We start from the raw sequence: 20154 nt of genomic DNA, 5'->3' as shown, positions 1-20154 counted from the left end.
CTCTCCTGTGTAAAAGTGGGAATGATGATTATAACTGTCTCTCAGGATATAAAGACTAAATACAGTATTTGTATTTGAGAGTACCTGAAAAATGTATAAAAAAGTGTATCTCTATATCTAAAAAAAAGTGTATATCTGTATCTAAAAGTGTATCTCTATATCCTCTAAGAGGCAACATTATTTTTGAAAAAAAAAGTTTTTTTTAATTGTTGAAAATACGCACAGCAAAACATATACCAAATTGAATAATTTCTACATGTAGAGTTCAGTGACTTTGATTACATCCTTCAAGTTGTGCAACCATTCTCACCTTCCTTTTCAGAATTGTTCCTCCTCCACTGACTTAAATTTACTGTGCCCTAAGGTTCCTATCTAACCTTTTGAGTTGCTGTTGTCAATTTGATCCCCTGTAGATAGATCTTAAAAGAGCATGCTACTTAAGGCAGACATTCTTTACTAGTTAAGATACACCGTTGTTTAAAGAAGACTTCAGGGGATATTTTTGGTTTAAGGTTTAAAGATTATCTCAGGACAATAGTTTCAGGGGTTCATCTAGCCTTAGTAGTTCCAGAAAGTCTGGATTCCATGAGAATTTTAAATTTGTTTCCTCATTTCTCCCCTTTTGATCAGGATTCTTCTATAGAATCTTTATCAAAATGTTAATAAAGGTAGCTGGGTACCATCCAGTTCTTCTGATCTCATGGCAAAGGAGGCAGTTGTTCATGGAGGCAATTAGTCATGCACTCCATTTCCTCCTCCTCTTCCTGACTCTCCTTCAAGAGGCAACATAATTGTTAATTATTAACTTATATGTATTACATAACAGCTTTTGGCCTAATCTCTGGCAGTAAACACTAACAGGTGTCTTTTATTTAAGTAGCTTGGTAAGTACCTCCTTATTACTGAACACAATTTATTTAAACTAGTTATTTAAAAAACTATAGCAACTGAAACTAATCCAACAGAGGGCAGAAACTAGCACCTGTGATCTCATTTAAAATAGAAGTCAGATAGACCACAGCTTTAATGTTAAATAACTCTAACTAACTTCAGCCTCTTTTCCTTACGAACTTAAAAATTTGGGAGAATATTAGGCATTCACAGATAATGAGTTAAGTAACAGAAAAAGAGATATTATGTGGTTATATACAGAAGGATCGAGAACCATACGAATCACGCAACAGTTAAGGACACAAAAACAGTACAACCCAACTATTCTATCCTCTAACTGGAGAAACAGAACACTACATACACTGCATACATACACTAAGATAACTGACAATTCAGGATAGCACTTAAGTTTCACATAAGTGACAAGAAGTCCAATTCCACTGTGCACTCACTGACTTTGTATTTCAGAGGCCATCCAAGAGACTCACTGCCTGCTCAGGAGGACATTGAGGTTCCCATGATGTAGGGTCTAGTCCTCAGCTTTTTAGATTCAGAAACCTGATTTGCTCTGAAGCCAAGAGTTAGTCATACTCTGGGCATAGATTTACATTAACCAAATACACAATAGACTGATGGATAAATCAGATTGCTAGTTTTTTTGGACTGAGATATCTAACTGCCAAGCAATGCACACTACTTGCATAGTAATCTCTACTTGGTTAATAAGGGAGTTCACAGGAAGGGTGACAGCTGAGGGTCAGGTAGGGCTTCACACATGAAATGGAATATCTGCTAGCCCTGTCTCTCTAACATGAGCAGAAAAAGGGAGGAAGACATTTTGGGCCAGGAGAGGAGTCTAAGGAGTAAAAGGCAACTAGCTGGATGGTCAGGGAATTGATTGTGTAGAGAAAGAGTAGTGAATTACAGGTGATAAAACCTTGTAAGCAAAGGCATAGATCCAGGATGCCCTGCAGAGTGGGAGGGGGAATGGGAAATGATAAGTGTTCTGGGTTGGATTTTGTTTTTTTAACAGTATGGTAACCCTCTTTTGAGTCACTCCATAAAATCACCGATGTTTTAATACTTCCATTTTATAAACTATGATATCTCTTTTTACCAAGGATAAAAATTTTAAAAGTAAATCATAAATATGATTCAGAAGTAAGATGTGATTTGGAGGAAGTTTTTCATTAGACAAGAGTTAACAGGACATTAATGATGAGGTGTTTGTATTGGTTTGTGTATATCTGGTTATGGTTCTGTATTCGTGTATTTTTTCCTGTCTACAAATATTGCCCTGCTTCTAGCACTAAGTTAATGTTACACAGTAGAGTAATGTATCTTTGAACTTATGAAAAAGCAACTTTAATAAAAGAAAAAGTATTTATCATATGTCTGTATAAGGAAAAGTAGAAATGTTATAGCACTCTTTAAATGAACATCTGTCTACCTTATAAATAGGCTAGTTTGACTGGACAAAGCTTATTTGACTTCTTACATCCCAAAGATGTTGCCAAAGTAAAGGAACAACTTTCTTCTTCTGATGTTTCACCAAGAGAGAAGTTAATGGATGCCAAAAGTACGTGCTCATTTTAGCATATTTACCGTTGTATGTAAATATAATTATTACTTAAAAGTACAGCTATACGGTGTTTTTAGACAGTTAATAATGGTTTTATTGAGAGGAGAATTATTTAGTAAACTTGATAATGCTTAACTTCAGAGTTAAAAAAAACATCAGTATAGCTGTATAGAGAATTTCTGTATTTATACACACATATGAGGACATATATTCACATGAAGGTACTTTGATTTGAGAAAATATGATAGATTCATATTTTCTGTTTTTCCTGTGCTAATAAAATATTTTCAAGAAAGTATCTTATTTTTGATAAAGATTGCTGGAATTTTAGTTATTTAGCTATATACCGAGAGATAATAATTTTTTTCTTACATGAGTTAGGTTTGCTTAGTACAAAAGACCTTGTATACTTGTGGTTGGGAAATTATAAAGTATTTCTTATCTTCTCTGAAAATGCTAAGTTCCAAATAATTATTTATAATTAAAAAAACTAATGAAGCTTTGTTCCATTAATTGCAGCTATACTTCAGGTTTTTTCACTTCATTTTACTTAAATTATATTTATTATTCACTCTCTGGGGAAAAAGTAAAGGTAAATTGCAAGTGTTTGTAAGTCATCAAAATGTGACTGCTTGACAAATACATTTTTTAAATGTTTTGCATTGGGGTTTACTGTACAATCATGTCATTGCTTTAAGCAACTATTTCTCTTTTTAAAATTTGTACAAAAATGTAATGTTGCATGCTGTCTAGTCGATTCTGGCTCATAGCGACCCTAGTGGAGCAGTGGTTAAGTGGAGTGGTTAAGCACTTGGCTGCTAATCGAAAGCTCAGTGGTTTGAACCCACCAGCCACTCTGTAGACGAAAGATGTGGCAATTCGTTTCCATAAAGATCACAGCCTTGGAAACTCTATGGGGAAGTTCTACTCTGTCCTATAGGGTCTCTATGAGACAAAAATGTAATAGATAACTAAAAAACATTCAGAGATAAATTTCACAATTATTTAAAAATAATTCTTTTCCACCTATTCTCTTGCCCACTTCTGCCACGAAAGCTGGCTTGCGAGTTCATGGTAATTTCCACACTGGAAGGACACATGTGTATTCTGGCTCAAGACGATCCTTTTTCTGTCGGATAAAGAGTTGTAAAGTCTCTGTCAAAGAAGAGCATGAATGCTTACCCAACTCACGGAAGAAAGGTAGCATCGCTTTGAATGTTAGATATTTTAAGGCATGGATATAAAATGAATACCCTAAATGTTTTCTATACAGAAAAAATAAAATATATGGTTAAGGCATACTAATAATTGAGGCCAAAAGCACCTGAGAAAATAAGATTTTTTTTAACGTGAATTATTTAGATGGACTCATTCAAATCATATCATTTAAATTGGTTAGGTAAGTACATATTTTCCTTACTACCTAAGTTTTTTTTTTTAATAATTTTTATTATGCTTTAAGCGAAAGTTTACAAATCAAGCCAGTCTCTCACACAAAAACCCATATACATCTTGCTACACACTCCCAATTACTCTCCCCCCGCTCTCTCCCTCCACTCTCTCTTTTCGTGTCCTTTTCGCCAGCTTCTAACCCCCTCCATCCTCTCACCTCCCCTCCAGGCAGGAGATGCCAACATAGTCTCAAGTGTCCACTTGATCCAAGAAGCTCACTACTCACCAGCATCCCTCTTCAACCCATTGTCCGGTCTGATCCACGTCTGAAGAGTTGGCTTTGGGAATGGTTCCTGTCCTGCGTCAACAGAAGGTCTGGGGGCCATGACCACCAGGGTCCTTCCAGTCTCAGTTAGACCATTAAGTCTGGTCTTTTTATGAGAATTTGGGGTCCGCATCCCACTGCTCTCCTGCTCCCTCAGGGGTTCTCTGTTGTGTTCCGTGTCAGGGCAGTCCTCGGTTATAGCCGGGCACCATCTAGTTCTTCTGGTCTCAGGCTGATGTAGTCGCTGGTTCATGTGGCCGTTTCTGTCTCTTGGCCTCGTAATCGCCCTGTGTCCTTGGTGTTCTTTATTCTCCTTTGATCCAGGTGGGTTGAGACCAATTGATGCATCTTAGATGGCTGCTTGCTAGCGTTTAAGACCCCAGATGCCACTCTTCAAAGTGGGATGCAGAATGTTTTCTTAATAGATTTTATTATGCCAACTGACTTAGATGTCCCCTGAAACCATGGTCCCCAGACCCCTGCCCCTGCTACGCTGGCCTTTGAAGCATTCAGTTTATTCAGGAAACTTCTTTGCTTTTGGTTTAGTCCAGTTGTGCTGACCTCCCCTGTATTGTGTGCTGTCTTTCCCTTCACCTAAAGTAGTTCTTATCTACTATCTAATTAGTGAACGTCCATCTCCCACCCTCCCTCCCTCCCTCCCCCCTCTCGTAACCACAAAAAAATGTTTTCTTCTCAGTTGAAACTATTTCTCAAGTTCTTGTAATAGAGGTCTTATACAATATTTGTCCTTTGCAACTGACTAATTTCACTCAGCATAATGCCTTCCAGATTCCTCCATGTTATGAAATGTTTCACAGATTCCTCACTGTTCTTTATCAATGCGTAGTATTCCATTGTGTGAATATACCATAATTTATTTATCCATTTATCTGTTGATGGGGACCTTGGTTGCTTCCATCTTTTTGCTATTGTAAACAGTGCTGCAATAAACATGGGTGTGCATATATCTGTTTGTGTAAAGGCTCTTATTTCTCTAGGGTATATTCCAAGGAGTGGGATTGCTGGATTGTATGGTAGTTCTATTTCTAACTTTTTGAGGAAGTGCCAAATCGATTTCCAAAGTGGTTGTACCATTTTACATTCCTACCAGCAGTGTATAAGTGTTCCAATCTCTCCACAGCCTCTCCAACATTTATTATTTTGTGTTTTTTTGGATTAATGCCAGCCTTGTTGGAGTGAGATGAAATCTCATTGTAGTTTTGATCTGCATTTCTCTAATGGCTAATGATCGTGAACATTTCCTCATATATCTGTTAGCTACCTGAATGTCTTCTTTAGTGAAGTGTCTATTCATATCTTTTGCCCATTTTTTGATTGGGTTATTTGTCTTTTTGCAGTTGAGTTTTTGCAGCATCATGTAGATTTTAGAGATCAGGCGCTGATCGGAAATGTCATAGCTAAAAACTTTTCCCAGTCTGTGGGTAGTCTTTTTACTCTTTTGGTGAAGTCTTTAGATGAGCATAGGTGTTTGATTTTTAGGAGTTCCCAGTTATCTAGTTTTTCTTCTACGTTCTTTATAATGTTTTCTATACTGTTTATGCCATGTATTAGGGCTTCTAACGTTGTCCCTATTTTTTCTTCCATGATGTTTATCGTTTTAGATTTTATATTTAGGTCTTTGATCCATTTTGAGTTAGTTTTTGTGCATGGAGTGAGGTATGGGTCTTGTTTCATTTTTTTGCAGATGGATATCCAGGTATGCCAGCACCATTTGTTAAAAAGACTGTCTTTTCCCCATTTAACTGACTTTGGGCCTTTGTCAAATATCAACTGCTCATATGTAGATGGATTTATGTCTGGATTCTCAATTCTGTTCCATTGGTCCATGTATCTGTCGTTGTACCAGTACCAGGCTGTTTTGGCTACTGTGGTGGTATAATAGGTTCTAAAATCAGGTAAAATAAGGCCTCCCACTTTGTTCTTCTTTTTCAGTAATGCCTTATTTATCCAGGGCCTCTTTCCCTTCCATATGAAATTGATTTGTTTCTCCATCTCATTAGAGAATATTACCTAAGATTTTAATGGAGTCATTGAAATTGGAGTTTGGGGCCTAGAAAGTGGGAAAAATTGAGAGAGATGGAAATAACACTTGTGCTGTGAAGTTCCATTATCACTTTTAAAATGTAAAGTTAGGTCCTTAAAAATAGTGCCATAGTACAGGAGCCTGATTTGATTAATTTTGGTGAAAGTTTCTTAAGATATTCCAGGTGGTTTTAATTTTCATGACATTGTGGTTCTTTGGTATATATTTTTAGTTCTGTTTTCTTGTGATTCTTTTATAGATTTGATTTATAGGTTTTTACATTTTGAATTGATTTAACACTCATCTATTAAACTTAATTGGAAAATTTCATGGACTGCAAAATACCTCATGCCTTTTTTTCCTAGGAGATTATTAAGCTATTATATATAGGATTCCCTATACAAATTTCAACATGAACATTTTATTTTATTTTTGTTGTTGTTGAGAATATATACAGCAAAACATACACCAACTCAAAAATTTCTACAAATACAGTTCAGTGACACTGATTACATACTTTGAGTTGTGTAACAGTTCTCACCCTCCTTTTCTAAGTTGTTCCTCCCTCATTAACATAATCTCACTGCCCCCTAAATTTCATACCTAATCTTTCAAGTTGCTGTTCTCAGTTCGATCCCATGTACTTATATCTTAAAAAAGCGCAATGCTCAAGGCAGACATCCTTTACTAGTTAAGCTAAACTATCCAGGAGATATTTTTGGTTTAAGGTTTAAAGATTGTATCAGGGTAATAGTTTCAGGGGTTCAACCTCCATGGCTCAAGATAATCAGGATTCTGTGGGAATTTGAAGTTCTGTATTTTCCCCCTTTTAATCTGGATTCTTCTACAGAATCTTTAATCAGAATGTTCCATAATGGTAGCCAGGCACTATCCAGTTCTTCTGGTGTCATGGCAAAGAAGGCAGTTGTTCATGGAGGTGATTAACCACACATTGCATTTTCTCCTCCTGTTACTGACTCTCCTTCTTCCTCTGTTGCTTCAGGTGAGTAGAGACCAATTATTGTAACTTGAATGGCCAGTTGTGAGCTTTTAAGATTCCAGGCACTGTGCAGCAAGCTAGGAAGTAGATCAGAAGCACTGAACACATTATTAGGCCAGTTAACTGGGATATCTCATGAAACCAAGACAGTAAACCTCCAACCAAGGAACCAGATTCCATGAGGTGTTTGGTTGTACGTAACCAGCCTCAGCAGCTACTCTTTTTTTGTCATTGTTGTAAATGTATCTACCCCACAAATTCCACCAATTTAACTTTTTACGCATGTACAACTTATTACCAGCAATTACATTAGTTGGCTGTGCAACCATACTTTAATCAATGTGATTTTTTTGCAGCACCATAAACTAAAGTTCAGTACTCCATAAGTAGTAACCTTCTTCTTTCCTCCTCCCTCTTGCCACTGGTAACCACTAAGAAACTTCAGTCTCTATACATTTACCTGTCCTTATCTTTTTATATAAGTGAGATCATACAGTATTTACCCTTTTGTGATTAACTTATTTCACTCAGCATAATGTCTTCAAGCATGTATCCAGACTTCCATATTGTAGCATGTATCAGGACTTCATTTCTCTTACTGGCTGAGTAGTATTCCATTGTAGGCATATACCACACTTTGTTTATCCACTCATCCATTAATGAACATTTAGGTTGTTTACACATTTTGGCTATTATGAATAGCGCTGTAAGGAGCATTGGTGTGCAAGTCTCTGTTTGAGTCTCTGCTTTCAAGTCTTTTGGGTCAATGTGAAATTTGTTTTTACATCCTTTAAATGGATATCAATATATAGCTACAAAATTCAATCCATTTGTCAGTTTTAGTTAAAATTTCTTTTGGGAACCATCTAAAATGATAAGCACTAATAGTCACTCACTAAGCACTTACCCTGTGCCAGATACTGTGCTAAGCGTTTTTGTATGTTTTAATTCTCACAGGAGCACTCTCTGGTAGACCCATTATTGTCATTACCTCAAGTTCCTGCTCTCTCTATCTTCCTTCCTAAGTCTTCCATATTAATCTTATTATAGTGGACACATGGAACATGGCCATATTATAGTATTCAAGGGCAGGAACATCCCCTCTGTGTGGATGGTCCAAGGAGTCATACTTCAGGTAGAACCTGGACTGTAGTACATTTTACCCTTAGGATTGACTTGAGGTGAACAAACACCATGCCAAGCAGATCCAACCATAAGCAAATCAGGTAATCTGCCAGCAACCGATATGAGAGGAAAACATAGCAACTAATTAGAGTACGTTAACGTGGCTGAAATCTCTGTGGTAGTTGATACAAATTATCAGGTAGAGGCTGAAATTATCAGGTTTTTTAAGAGTTTTAAAGATTACCAAATATATTTGTCTTTCCCTCCAGGAAGAGATTTTCCCCCATGGACTTATTTAGTACTAGCGTTTCGTTCATCTGTTTGTCTTGGTGTATGGCTAGTGCCCAGTGTAACCCTTTACTTCTATAAATTCTGATTTCACCCTCCTCTCCTTGCCCTACCATTTCACTCTTTGCTGTTAAACCCTGCAACCCCACAGGTTTGATTTTTAGCCTGTCTCTATTTTTTCCCCTCCCCATTAGTCTAATTCTCCCTGTCAGTCTTCCAATCTGATTCTCCCTTTCAAAATGAATAAATTTACTCATCTTTCTTCATTTTGAACCCATATTGCATTTGAATGATTTCTTCTCTTGAGCTTGAAAATGCGTATCCAGGGTGAGCTTCTACTCATAAACCCCTTTGCAAAACTGCATTATCCCGTGGCCTGATCCTCCACCCAAACTCACTCATTGCAGTTGAAACCCCTCCCAAATCTTTAGTAGAATTTAGGTACATTGGAGAAATACATATTTTAAGATATTCTTTTAGACCAGTGGTTCTCAAACTTTAGCATGCATCAGAATCACGTGGATGGATTTTTAAAACACAGATTGCTGGGCCCCACCCCCGAGATTCTGATTCGATAGGTCTGGGGTGATCCTGAGAACGTGCATTTCTAAGTTTCCAGGTGTTGCTGATGCTGCTAATCCAGGAAACACACCTTGAGAACCACTGCTTCAGAGTCTTAAATGTCAGATCTCTGGGAGCACAAGAGGAGGAGAAAGGGAGAAAGAAGGAAGGAATACCGGGCAGCAGTGCCCACGTCAGGGGCTGGAGTTCTCTTAGTGGGGATGGCTCCTCCACTTGTATTTTCTTTCTCATTGTCTCACAACTTCTATGACCATCTTATTTCTAAATGAGTCCCTGCACATTGGGTATGCTTAAGTAGAAATGCTATAGATAAACTTGATATAAAAACCGAAACCAAACCCCTTGCCATCAAGTCGATTCTGACTCATAGCAACTGTCTTAGTTATCTAGTGCTGCTGTAACAGAAATACCACAAGGGGATAGCTTTAACGAAGAGAAATTTCTTCTCTCACAGTTTAAGAAGCTAGAAGTTGAAATTCAGAGCACCAGCTCTAGGGGAAGGCTTTCTCTCACTTTCAGTTCTGGGGGGAATTTCCTTGTCATCAATCTTCTCCTGGTCTAGGAGCTTGTCAGCGCAGGGACCCTGGTTCCAAAGAACGCGCTATTCTCCTGGCTCTTGTTTCTTGGAGGTATGAGGTTTTGTGTCTCTCCACTTGCTTCTCTTTATTATATCTCAAAAGAGATTGCCTTAAGACACAACCTAATCACATAGATTGAGTCCTGCCTCATTACCATAACTGCCACCAAGCCCACCTCATTAACATCATAGAGGTAGGATTTACAACATGTAGGAAAATCATATCAGATGAGAAAATGGTGGACAATCACACAGTACTGGGAATCATGGACAAGCCAAGTTGACACATGATTTTTGGGCGCACGTTATTCAATCCTTAACAGCAACCGTATAGGACAGAGAGGAACTGCCCCTTAGGTGCGGCTACTGGATCCAAACTACTGACCTTTTGGTTAGCAGCTGAGCTCTTCACCACTGTGCCATCAGTGTGTCAAACTTGGTGTAATAGACTGTAATTAAATAAATAAATAGATTTGGTCAGTCAACAATTACTTATTGAGTACCTACTGTATGCTAGGTACTGTACCAAATGCAAAGATACCCTGGTGAGCAGGCAGACAAAGTTACTGCTCTACTGGACCATATAGGGACAGGAGAGAACCCCTAAACACATAAACTAGCAAATATTTCAGGTAATGGGAAGTACAGTGAAATCAGTACAGTGGGGTACTGAGAAGGACAGGTACTGGGAAGGAACAACTCCTTTGGATAGAGCACTCAGAAAAAGTCACTGTTAGGTGACATTTGATCTGAAACCTAAATGATGAGAAAGAGCCAGTCATGCAGAGATCTATGGGAAGAAATCCTGGCAGAGAGAAAGGCAAGTATAAACGTCTGGACCAAAAAAAAAACATCAGTGTAACTAGAGCCCGGATGCAGAAGATAGTGGTAGGAAGGGAGGCAGCTGGGACCAGATATGTAGACCCATCAAAGTTATGGGCAGTGGTGTGCTGGCAGCTGTTTAACAGCTGGTTCTCTGAGTGTAGTTCTGACATGAATGCTGTTGATATTTTTCTCTATATTAATGAGTAAGATGAAAGGGAAACCACAAAGGCATGTGATCAGAATTTCAGTCATTCATCAATGCTGTGAGTGACTTCTTTGCTGAATTGGATAATAGTTTTAAAATATTGAAAGACTATTTAATTTTTTAATGCTATTCACAGACATAACACACTTTTAAGTTTAATCTATAATATTAAATTTTCTCCATCACTTCGTTAGCTGTTGACAATAATGCATAAATGAATGAATGAATGAATTGCCCTGATTTGTAGCTTTGCTAATCTCTGTGGTCAATTTCAAGCTACTAGCATGAAATCATTCAATATGGGGTAGGAAAACCAATAAAACCAAACCAAAGCCGTTGCCGTTGAGTTAATTCCAATTTATAGTGACCCTGTAGGACAGAGTAGAACTGCCCCATAGGGTTTCTAAGGAGTGACAGTCCGATTTGAACTGCCAACCTTTTGTTTAGCAGCCAAACGTTTATGGAGTAGAGATGTACAAATGACACATTGTTATATGGTATTGTGCTTAAAAAGAATGAACTTTTTTTCAGTAAATATTAAATACATACCAGTTGATATCAAGTCCATTCCAACTCATGAAGACTGCATGTGTGACAGACTAGAACTGTGTTCCACAATGGATGATTTTTCAAAAACGGATTGCCAGGCCTTTCTTCCAAGGTGCCTCTGAGGGTACTCAAACTTCTAACCTTTCAGTTAGCAGCCGAATGTATTAACCGTTTGTACCACCCAGGGACTCCGTACTATCTGCTGAATGCTGTGCTATGTGCTGGGGCCAGAGCAGTGTACAAAACAAAATCCTTGCTGGTAGTGATAAGTGTTATGAAAAAAAAGAAAAGAGGAAGTTAAATTTAGAACCAGGACTTTAAATCACTATCTCATAAAGTATTAAAAAATAAGATTAAAAAAAATAATGAAGCATAATTAATTATATTGCTCTCACTAAAGAATATGTATAATAATTTGTAGAGAACAAAAGGTTTTCCAATTAATAAATAAAATGTGGCCTTAAAATAGTGTTTTTTTGTCTTTTTCTCTTATATTTTTAATTTTGGTTTTATCTGTGATTTATGACACAGATGATATATCAGTACGGTAGTAGGTATAAAAAATTTTTTTTAATTAAATTAAATATACACATGAACCAGACCCATTGCCATTGAGTCAATTCCAGTTCATAGTGACCCTATAGAACAGAGTAGAACTGCCCCAAAGGGTTTCCAAGGAGTGACAGGTAGATTCAAACTGCTGACCTTTTGGTTTGCAGCCAGGCTCTTAACCACTGCACCACAAGGGCTCTGTTAAGAATCCAGTGAATGAATTTTCATTGTGGTGTTTTTGTTCCACCCCAAAAGCAATTTCAATGTAATTTTTAAATTTTATCCCAAGAAGATTTTAGCAAACAACTTGGACCATTTCCTATCCCATACTTCTCCTGTGAAATAAACCTGGAAAAGGCCCTGTAATGAGAACCAGAGGAATCTGGCCTTGCTGAAAATAAATGCATATTATTGTATTGGCCTTTCAAAATTGCAGCTCGAAGTGTGGAGCTATAAGTCATGAACTGGTATTAGGACTCTACTGTTTCTAGGCTCTCCCCTCTTTCTATTGCCTTACATTTTTTCATCTTATTTTTTGTGAAATTCTAAGATAACTCAGGACTAAATGTATACATTCTTGGAGAATTTTTCTTAAACATGGGAAGCCCAAGTCGGTGACCAATAATAGCCTTGGAATTATGGTGATTTCTATGTGTGGTCTTTTAACCCTTTGCAGAGATACAAAAAGGAAGGTGGGATGTCCTCCATGGAACTGCACAGTCCTGTTAGAGTATTTGAAGTCATCTTCTAAATATTGAATGTTAAGCAAAAACACATATGTAGGTTAAAAAATACATGCGTCCAAGCAGCATTTTTGAAGAATGTAATAATCAAATTTTAGTGCTTCCATGTGGTTTCTGAAAGGATTTTTTTTTTAATTATAATTTTTAGAGATTTATAGCAGAGACAGGGAAGGTTTTATTTCCTTTCAAATAAAGAAGTGGTAATCTTAGTGGAAAATACAGATATTTGAAGAATATTTGGCAAATGCTAGAGTTAACTCGTAGCTGAATTCTGTATGAGCTAAAGGAACTAATATGCTTTTGAGTCCCCTTTTGTGTTCTGGAAACCCAGGTGGCATAGTGGTTAGAAGCTACGGCTGCTAACCAGAAAGGTTGGCAGTTTGAATCCACCAGGTGCTCCTTGGAAACTGTATGGGGGCAGTTCTACTCTGTCCTATAGGGTTGCTATGAGTTGGAATCGACTTGATGACAATGGGTTTGGTATTTTTTTGGTCCTGTGTTCCAGGTTTTGTTCTAGGCTTGGCCTCACAACCGCCCTGCATGGACAGGCTTTAGGGCAGAGTGGAAAGAGCCTGGGCTTTGAATTCAACAGGATTTGGATGCCAGGTCTGCCACTTAACAACTATGTGACTGTAAGCAAGTTTCTGTCAGTGTCTTCCTATGAAAAATGATAATAGCAGCACCTCGTAAGAGTGGGGCTAGGATTAAGTTGATGTAATGCAAAGCTTGGAGTCTCTGAGTGGTGCACATGGTTAATGTGCTCTACTGCTAATTGAAGGGGTTGGTGGTTCAAGTCCATTCAGGGGCACCTCAGAAGAAAGGCCTGGTGATCTGCTGCCAGAAAAATCAGCCATTGAAAACCCTGTGGAGCACAGTTCTATTCTGACACACATGGGGTGGTCACAAATCAGAGTCCACTAGACAACAGCTGGTACTGGTAATGCAGTGCTTGGCTTCTAATAAGCACTCAACAAATGGTAGCTGTTATTTGCGGCTCAGAAAGAAGAAAAATGAAAAAGCAAGGAGAGAATAAATAATTATTAAGAACCTAGTATGTGCCAAGTGTGGAAACCCTGGTGGCGTAGTGGTTAAGTGCTACAGCTGCTAACCAAAGGGTCGGCAGTTCGAATCCGCCAGTTGCTCCTTGGAAACCCTATGGGGCGGTTCTACTCTGTCCTATAGGACTGCTATGAGTCGGAATCGACTCGATGGCACTGGGTTTTGGGTATGTGCTAAGTACTTTGCATAATTCCTTATACTTTGTCCTGTAGGATCGCTATGAGTTGGAATCGACTCCATGGCACACAACAACATTCATGCAGCATATGGTCCCATTTTGCAGATGAGGAAACTGAAGCTTAAAGAGGTTATATAATTTGTCTAAAGTCACACAGAAAGTGGCAGATTCAGGAATCTGATTTTAAGTTCTGTATTCTTTCTACTAATGAACCCTGGTGGCACAGTGGTTAAGTGCTCAGCTGCTAACCTAAAGGTTATCGGTTTGAACCCACCAGGTGCTCTGTAGGAGAAAGATGTGGCAGCCTACTTCCGTAAAAATTACAGCTTTGGAAACCCTATGGGGCAGTTCTGATCTGTCCTATAGGTTCTCTATCAGTTGGAATTGACTGATGGCAACGGATTTTAGGTTTTATTCTTTCTACTATGCAATACCATCTGCTACAGTAGATTCTGAAGGTTATTAATTAGATTCATTCTAGATGATTTCCATAACAGACATGCCAACAAAGGAGTTGACTTTTTTTTTTTTTTAATTGTACTTTAGGTGAAGGTTTGCAGAACAAATTAGTTTCTCATCAAACAATTAGTACACACATTGTTGTATGACATTGGGTAACAATCCCATGACATGTCAACGCTCTCCTTTCTCAACCCTGGGTTCCCTATTACCAGCTTTCCTGTTCCCTCCTGCCTTCCAGTCCCTGCCCCAGGGCTGGTGTGCCCCTTTAGTCTTGTTTTGTTCCATGGGCCTCTTCAATCTTTGGCTGAAAGGTTAACCTCTGGAGTGACCTCATTACTGAGCTGAAAGGGTGTCCGGGAGCCATACTCTCAGGGTTTCTCCGTTCTCTGTCAGGCCAGCAAGTCTGGTCTTTCTTTTTGAGTTAGAACTTTGTTCTACATTTTTCTCCAGCTCTGGCTGGGACCCTCTATTGTGATCCCTGTCAGAGCAGTAGTGGTGGTAGCCAGGCACCATCTTGTTCTGGACTCAGTCTGGTGGAGGCCATGATAGATGTGGTCGATTAGTTCTTTGGACTAATCTTTCCCTTGTATTTTTAGTTTTCTTCATATATCCCGTGGAGTATCCTACATGGCTGTTCAGAGGCTTTTAGAACCCCAGATGCTACTCACCAAAATAGAATGTAGAACATATTCTTTATAAACTATGTTATGTCATGGTCAAGGGAGTTGACTTCTGTTGTAGGAATGTGTTCCTGCCCACACAAGAAGGTTCCACTTGCACTTCAAGCTGGGCCACACAGATTCCTGCAGTCAGCGTCAAATATCTTCTTAAAAAGGAGCTTTTAATCTGCTCAAGCACTTGAACCAAGTATTTATTTAACACCCTAGAGCTCTGTGCCAAAGGCATGAGACCGATTTGGCCTGAGGAATGGTAAGGGCATGTAGTAATAATTCAGTGTGTCCCTGTCCAAATAAGTTCCTCATGTGAGAATTGCATGTGGTTGGCCTGGACTAGGATAAGGTAACTGCAAAATGTAACCCTGGCTGGCTGCATGGGCTGACTTCCAGCGGAAGATTATCTTATATTCTACTTTAATTGAGAATGTCTGTTGAAGTAAAACAATTTTATGTTGCATATACACCCGTTGCTGTAGAGTTGATTCCAACTCATAGCGACTCTTATAAAACAGAGCAGAATTGCCCCATATGGTTTCCGAGGAGCGGCTGGTGGATTTGAACTGCTGACCTTTTGGTTAGCAGCCGATCTCATAACCACTGTGCCACCAGGGTTTCATTTTGCATATAATTGCTACTAAATTGTTTTTTCCAGTGATAATTAGGAATGGGATCCACTGTTTTTTAAGAGCACTTCCCATTGATGATGAGAGCCTGTGGCTAGTAAAGGTGTTTTTCTTTCAGTTGCCATTTAATTTTAAAAGAAGAGAGACTAGAAAGTGGCCCTTTTAATGTTAACTGGGAACTGAATTTAAGTTTTATCCAAAGGCCATTTCTCAAGATTGGCCATGAGTTGATAACTGCAGAAGTAGAATTTGATATACTGTTCCCTCTAGTTTTATATATGTTTGAGATTTTGATAACATGAAATGTTTAAAAAATAAACAACATCAACATTAAAAAAAAAGGTATTTTTATGCTGATTCTAACATTAATGCCATGGACACAAACTTTGAGAAAGTTTCTAAAGCTGGGATAAAATTACTCAGGTATCAAAGACCGAAGAGGGGTGGATGAATGCTACCCAGTGTCTCAGGTTTTTCTTAAATTTATCTTAGTAAGATAATCTTACTACAGTAGTGGCACTCAGAATCCATTTGCTTCTTTTACAAGTGTAGCAGGTACTGTCAGAGCCCAAGAGGTATCCCCTCAGCACTTGCCATTACACTTGGCCTCCTACCTCAGTTCTTTGGAGCCAATTCTGCCTACACTAGCTAGGGACAGGCCTGAAGTGCTGGGGATAATGCCCCTCTTGGAGCATCCCTCACCCAATGACTGAAGAAAGTATAACTCTGGGGCTCATGTTCTGCCTTTTCCCCCAGGATGCCCCAATAGATTCAGCTTCGTTTCCTGAAGCGGCAGCTTGCTAGAAAACTTGCCTGATACTAGCTTCCTTCTCTTCTGTCTCACTTCTGCCCTTCCCCACCAGTGTTCCCTGCCATCACTTCTCATAAATTTCTCATACTTGAATCTTTTTCTTAAGATCTGCTTCTGCAAGAATTCAAACTAAGGCAACAAGATGCCAAGTTGAGACTCAGCCTGCAACATGTTGAGGAAAAATTTCATAAAGGAATTTGAAAGGATGTCCTGTAAATTAAGGCAGTGGGTAATACCGGTTATTTCTTTCCCTTTTTAAAATCATGGAATAGATTACACTTGAATCTATCCTGTGCAGCTGATATAAATAAATAGTTTGGCAGAGGTTGGGAACCATGATTCATGAAAAGATGTAAAGATTTCTTGGGATAAGAATATTTTTATGGGATAGTCCTCCCTCTCCCCCCCCCCGTAACTTTAGGTAATTGATCAAATGAATTGATGTGGATGGAGTTACATAATCCCAACTAGAAATTTACCAACTGAATAAATGTTCAAGGTGAGAACTGAGAGACATTAATTTGGAAATTCAGGTGGTAACCCTGTTGTAAGAGAAGACTCGAAGTACAAGTCTAGATTCTGTGTGATGACATTCTTTTATAAATACAAAACTTCTTTTTATATTCTACGTTTATCCTACATTCAGTTGAGTGGAATATTTTTAGTCAGTATCATTTGTAAATTTGCAGGCAAATGTCATCAGAAATGCCAAACCCTGTGTATAAACCTTTTCTAAAATTTTTGACTGCCATCTTGTTTTGTTAATATGAATGAACATCTTGTATTCGTGCTTATCCCAATTTAATTCCTTTGAGGTATTTTGAATATTAGGGGTAAGGTGAAGGCAGGGGCCTAGACTGATTCCCAAGTTTTTTTAATTCAACTTCCTGGGTTGATTGTGGTGTCATTAAACAAGAAAGGGCGTGGTGATAAAGACTTGGGTTAGCATTGGAAGATAACAATGAGTTTACTTCTGGACGTTTGTGGTTTTAGACATCTGTGGACCATGGAGGTGGTGATGTCTGTTAGATGTTGAATATAAGGTCCTAAACATTGCTTACAAGACCTAAACTATCTTTTCCCTGCTTTATTCTTTGCCATTTCCCCACCACAGTCTATGCTTTAGCCACATCTGACTGCTCTCTTGACTCTCACTTTTGCATTGGCTGTTCCTTCTGACTGCATCCCCTTTGTACCCCATCCCCTCTGTCACCCAGGCAACTCCTGTTTGAATACCCTCCATGACAGAGCACTCACTAATCATCAATGAGTGCAGCATTAGTGGCTAAGAAAGGGCTCTCAAGCCGGGCTGCCTGGGTTTAAACACTAGCTCTGTCCTTCATCTGCTGTGACCTTGGCTTTTAACTCTTACTTTCCTAAGACAATGGGGCTAATATTAGAACATCTCATAGGACTATTAAGAAGATTAATGAGTTATACATTTAAAGCACTTAGAGCATGGCACATAGAGCGTTCTATAAATCTTTGTTATTATTGTTAATTGCTATCTCATAAAACAGCCCATTTCATCTTCTAATAAGAACTTTTTTTAAAAAAGATTTTTTTTTAGTAATAGTCTTACCAAAAAGTGCTGATTTAAAGCAATGACTGTTCCGGTCCTTTCTAAATCTTGTCGCAAACAGTTATTTTAAGTAACTTAAACAGTTTTTTGCCTACTTTTTAAGCTTTAAGTCACTTTTGTGTGTGTGTGTGTGGATTGCTGTAATCTGTAAACTGTCCATCTCAAATGCCTGTGTTGTATCTCATTGCGTTCTTAAGCATTTCCTAATATTTGGGCATATCGCTTATTTCCAAAGTTTTATTATTCTGGTTAAACCTGCTTGACAAGCTTTTTCCTTTGGAGTTAATTGCTTGGAGTTTTTCTGAAAAGTGAAAATTTTGAGTCAAATTTTATTTTTATGCCATTTATGATGTTTTCCAAAATGAATCTATAATCTATTATAACTATATATGTTAGCTATTATAAGTCCTAACAAGAAATTTAAGAATGTATCCAAAGTGATTTAAACCACCTTTTAAAATTTTGAATATAAATTATAATATAAAAACTTAATAAGCCATCTTTGTGGCTAAGAGAAAGGGGGCATGGAGATTAATTTTTCTAACAGATATAAATTGCTGTAATTGAAAAATTGACTAGGAAATATCTTAATCTATAGATCTATTTAAACTTAAAGTAATCCGTCAGCTTTTGGGTGTAGTGTGTATAATTGAGTTCCTGGGAAAAATAACTCATTAAGAGCCAAGTTGTTAAGATAAATGAGACCGATGATTTCTTTTCAATACAATACACTGTTTCCCTTTCGTATTTTAGCATATTTAAACAGCATTTGGTAGCACAGTTATAACTATTACAAATGTCAATGTAAAAAATTTAAGAATTTATTCATAATCATTCAAATGCCTTTTTTTTTTAACTTTTGAATTAGATCATAGAAAATTTTATACTGTCCACTGCACTGGTTACTTAAGAAGCTGGCCTTCAAATATTGTTGGAATGGAAGAAGAAAGGGACCATAAGAAAGACAGCAGTAATTTTACTTGCCTTGTTGCCATTGGAAGATTGCATCCTTTTATTGTCCCACAGAACAATGGAGAGATCAAAGTCAAACCAACTGAATTTATAACCCGATTTGCAGTGAATGGAAAATTTGTCTACGTAGACCAAAGGTAAGCATTTCCATGTCATAACGATTAAGGTTCAATGGAATGTTTAAGGTTATTAAAAGATGTGGCTTTGTAGCACTACTGGATTTTTTTTAAGTCTTCAAAATGGGAGGTAAAAGTTTAAATGAAATAAGGATATGGATATGTGAGTAAATTTGTTCAAGCAAGAATGTAAACGTGCATAATATTTTTTAACCAGTAGCATGGAAACTGGACATGGTCTGTGGCCACAGTTTTATTGGTGCATGGTGGTGAAAGCATACCCTGGGTAGAGTTTTTGGCCCTGTGCCTGGGTGTTCATTCTGCCCTGCAACACCCAACTGGGTCTAGGGCAGCCAAAGGGACCCAAGTGATACACATGGGTTACTCATCCCCAGTCTCCTTCCATCGGTCCTGACCACCTATGGGCCGGCAGTATTCTGGGAGGGAGTACACTCACCAATTCTGACATGTTTTTTTCAATTTTAAAACCAGGGCAACAGCAATTTTAGGATATCTGCCTCAGGAACTTTTGGGAACTTCTTGTTATGAATATTTTCATCAAGATGACCATAGTAATTTAACTGACAAGCACAAAGCCGGTATGCATTGAATGGGGTACTTTTCTCTTTGGAAACCTTTATTTACAGCTTAAACTCTTAATTTCTCATTCCTGTGAAATCCAAAGCTTGAATTAATCCTCAAGGGATTGATTTTTATAGTGGTAAAGTAGACTGTTATGCTGATTATTATCTTTTCTTGTTAAGTTCTACAGAGTAAGGAGAAAATATTTACAGATTCTTACAAATTCAGAGTGAAAGATGGCTCTTTTGTAACTTTAAAAAGCCAGTGGTTTAGTTTCACAAATCCTTGGACCAAAGAACTGGAATATATTGTGTCCATCAACACTTTAGTTTTGTAAGTAATTTTCTTATGTTGTTAAGACCTTTATATTAATTTCAAATGAGCAATCTTTGCTTCTCTTTTCTTTTCTCAT

General features: G+C 37.9%; 1 protein-coding gene across 2 annotated transcripts in view; it reads left to right on the top strand.

Moving 5' to 3' along the window:
* Positions 1–20154, top strand: part of BMAL2 (basic helix-loop-helix ARNT like 2) — an 84935-nt gene that overhangs the window by 49775 nt on the left and 15006 nt on the right. For both annotated transcript variants that reach the window (XM_064284449.1, XM_064284448.1), the window contains exons 8-12: positions 2353–2470; positions 3530–3673; positions 18941–19181; positions 19653–19759; positions 19925–20075. In XM_064284449.1, the coding sequence (XP_064140519.1) occupies positions 2353–2470; positions 3530–3673; positions 18941–19181; positions 19653–19759; positions 19925–20075 (761 nt within the window). The remainder of the gene's footprint in view (positions 1–2352; positions 2471–3529; positions 3674–18940; positions 19182–19652; positions 19760–19924; positions 20076–20154) is intronic.

The sequence above is a fragment of the Loxodonta africana genome, chromosome 4 (assembly GCF_030014295.1).
Source record: "Loxodonta africana isolate mLoxAfr1 chromosome 4, mLoxAfr1.hap2, whole genome shotgun sequence".
Taxonomy (NCBI): Eukaryota; Metazoa; Chordata; class Mammalia; order Proboscidea; family Elephantidae; genus Loxodonta; species Loxodonta africana.
This window is presented reverse-complemented; position numbering and strand designations above follow the sequence as displayed.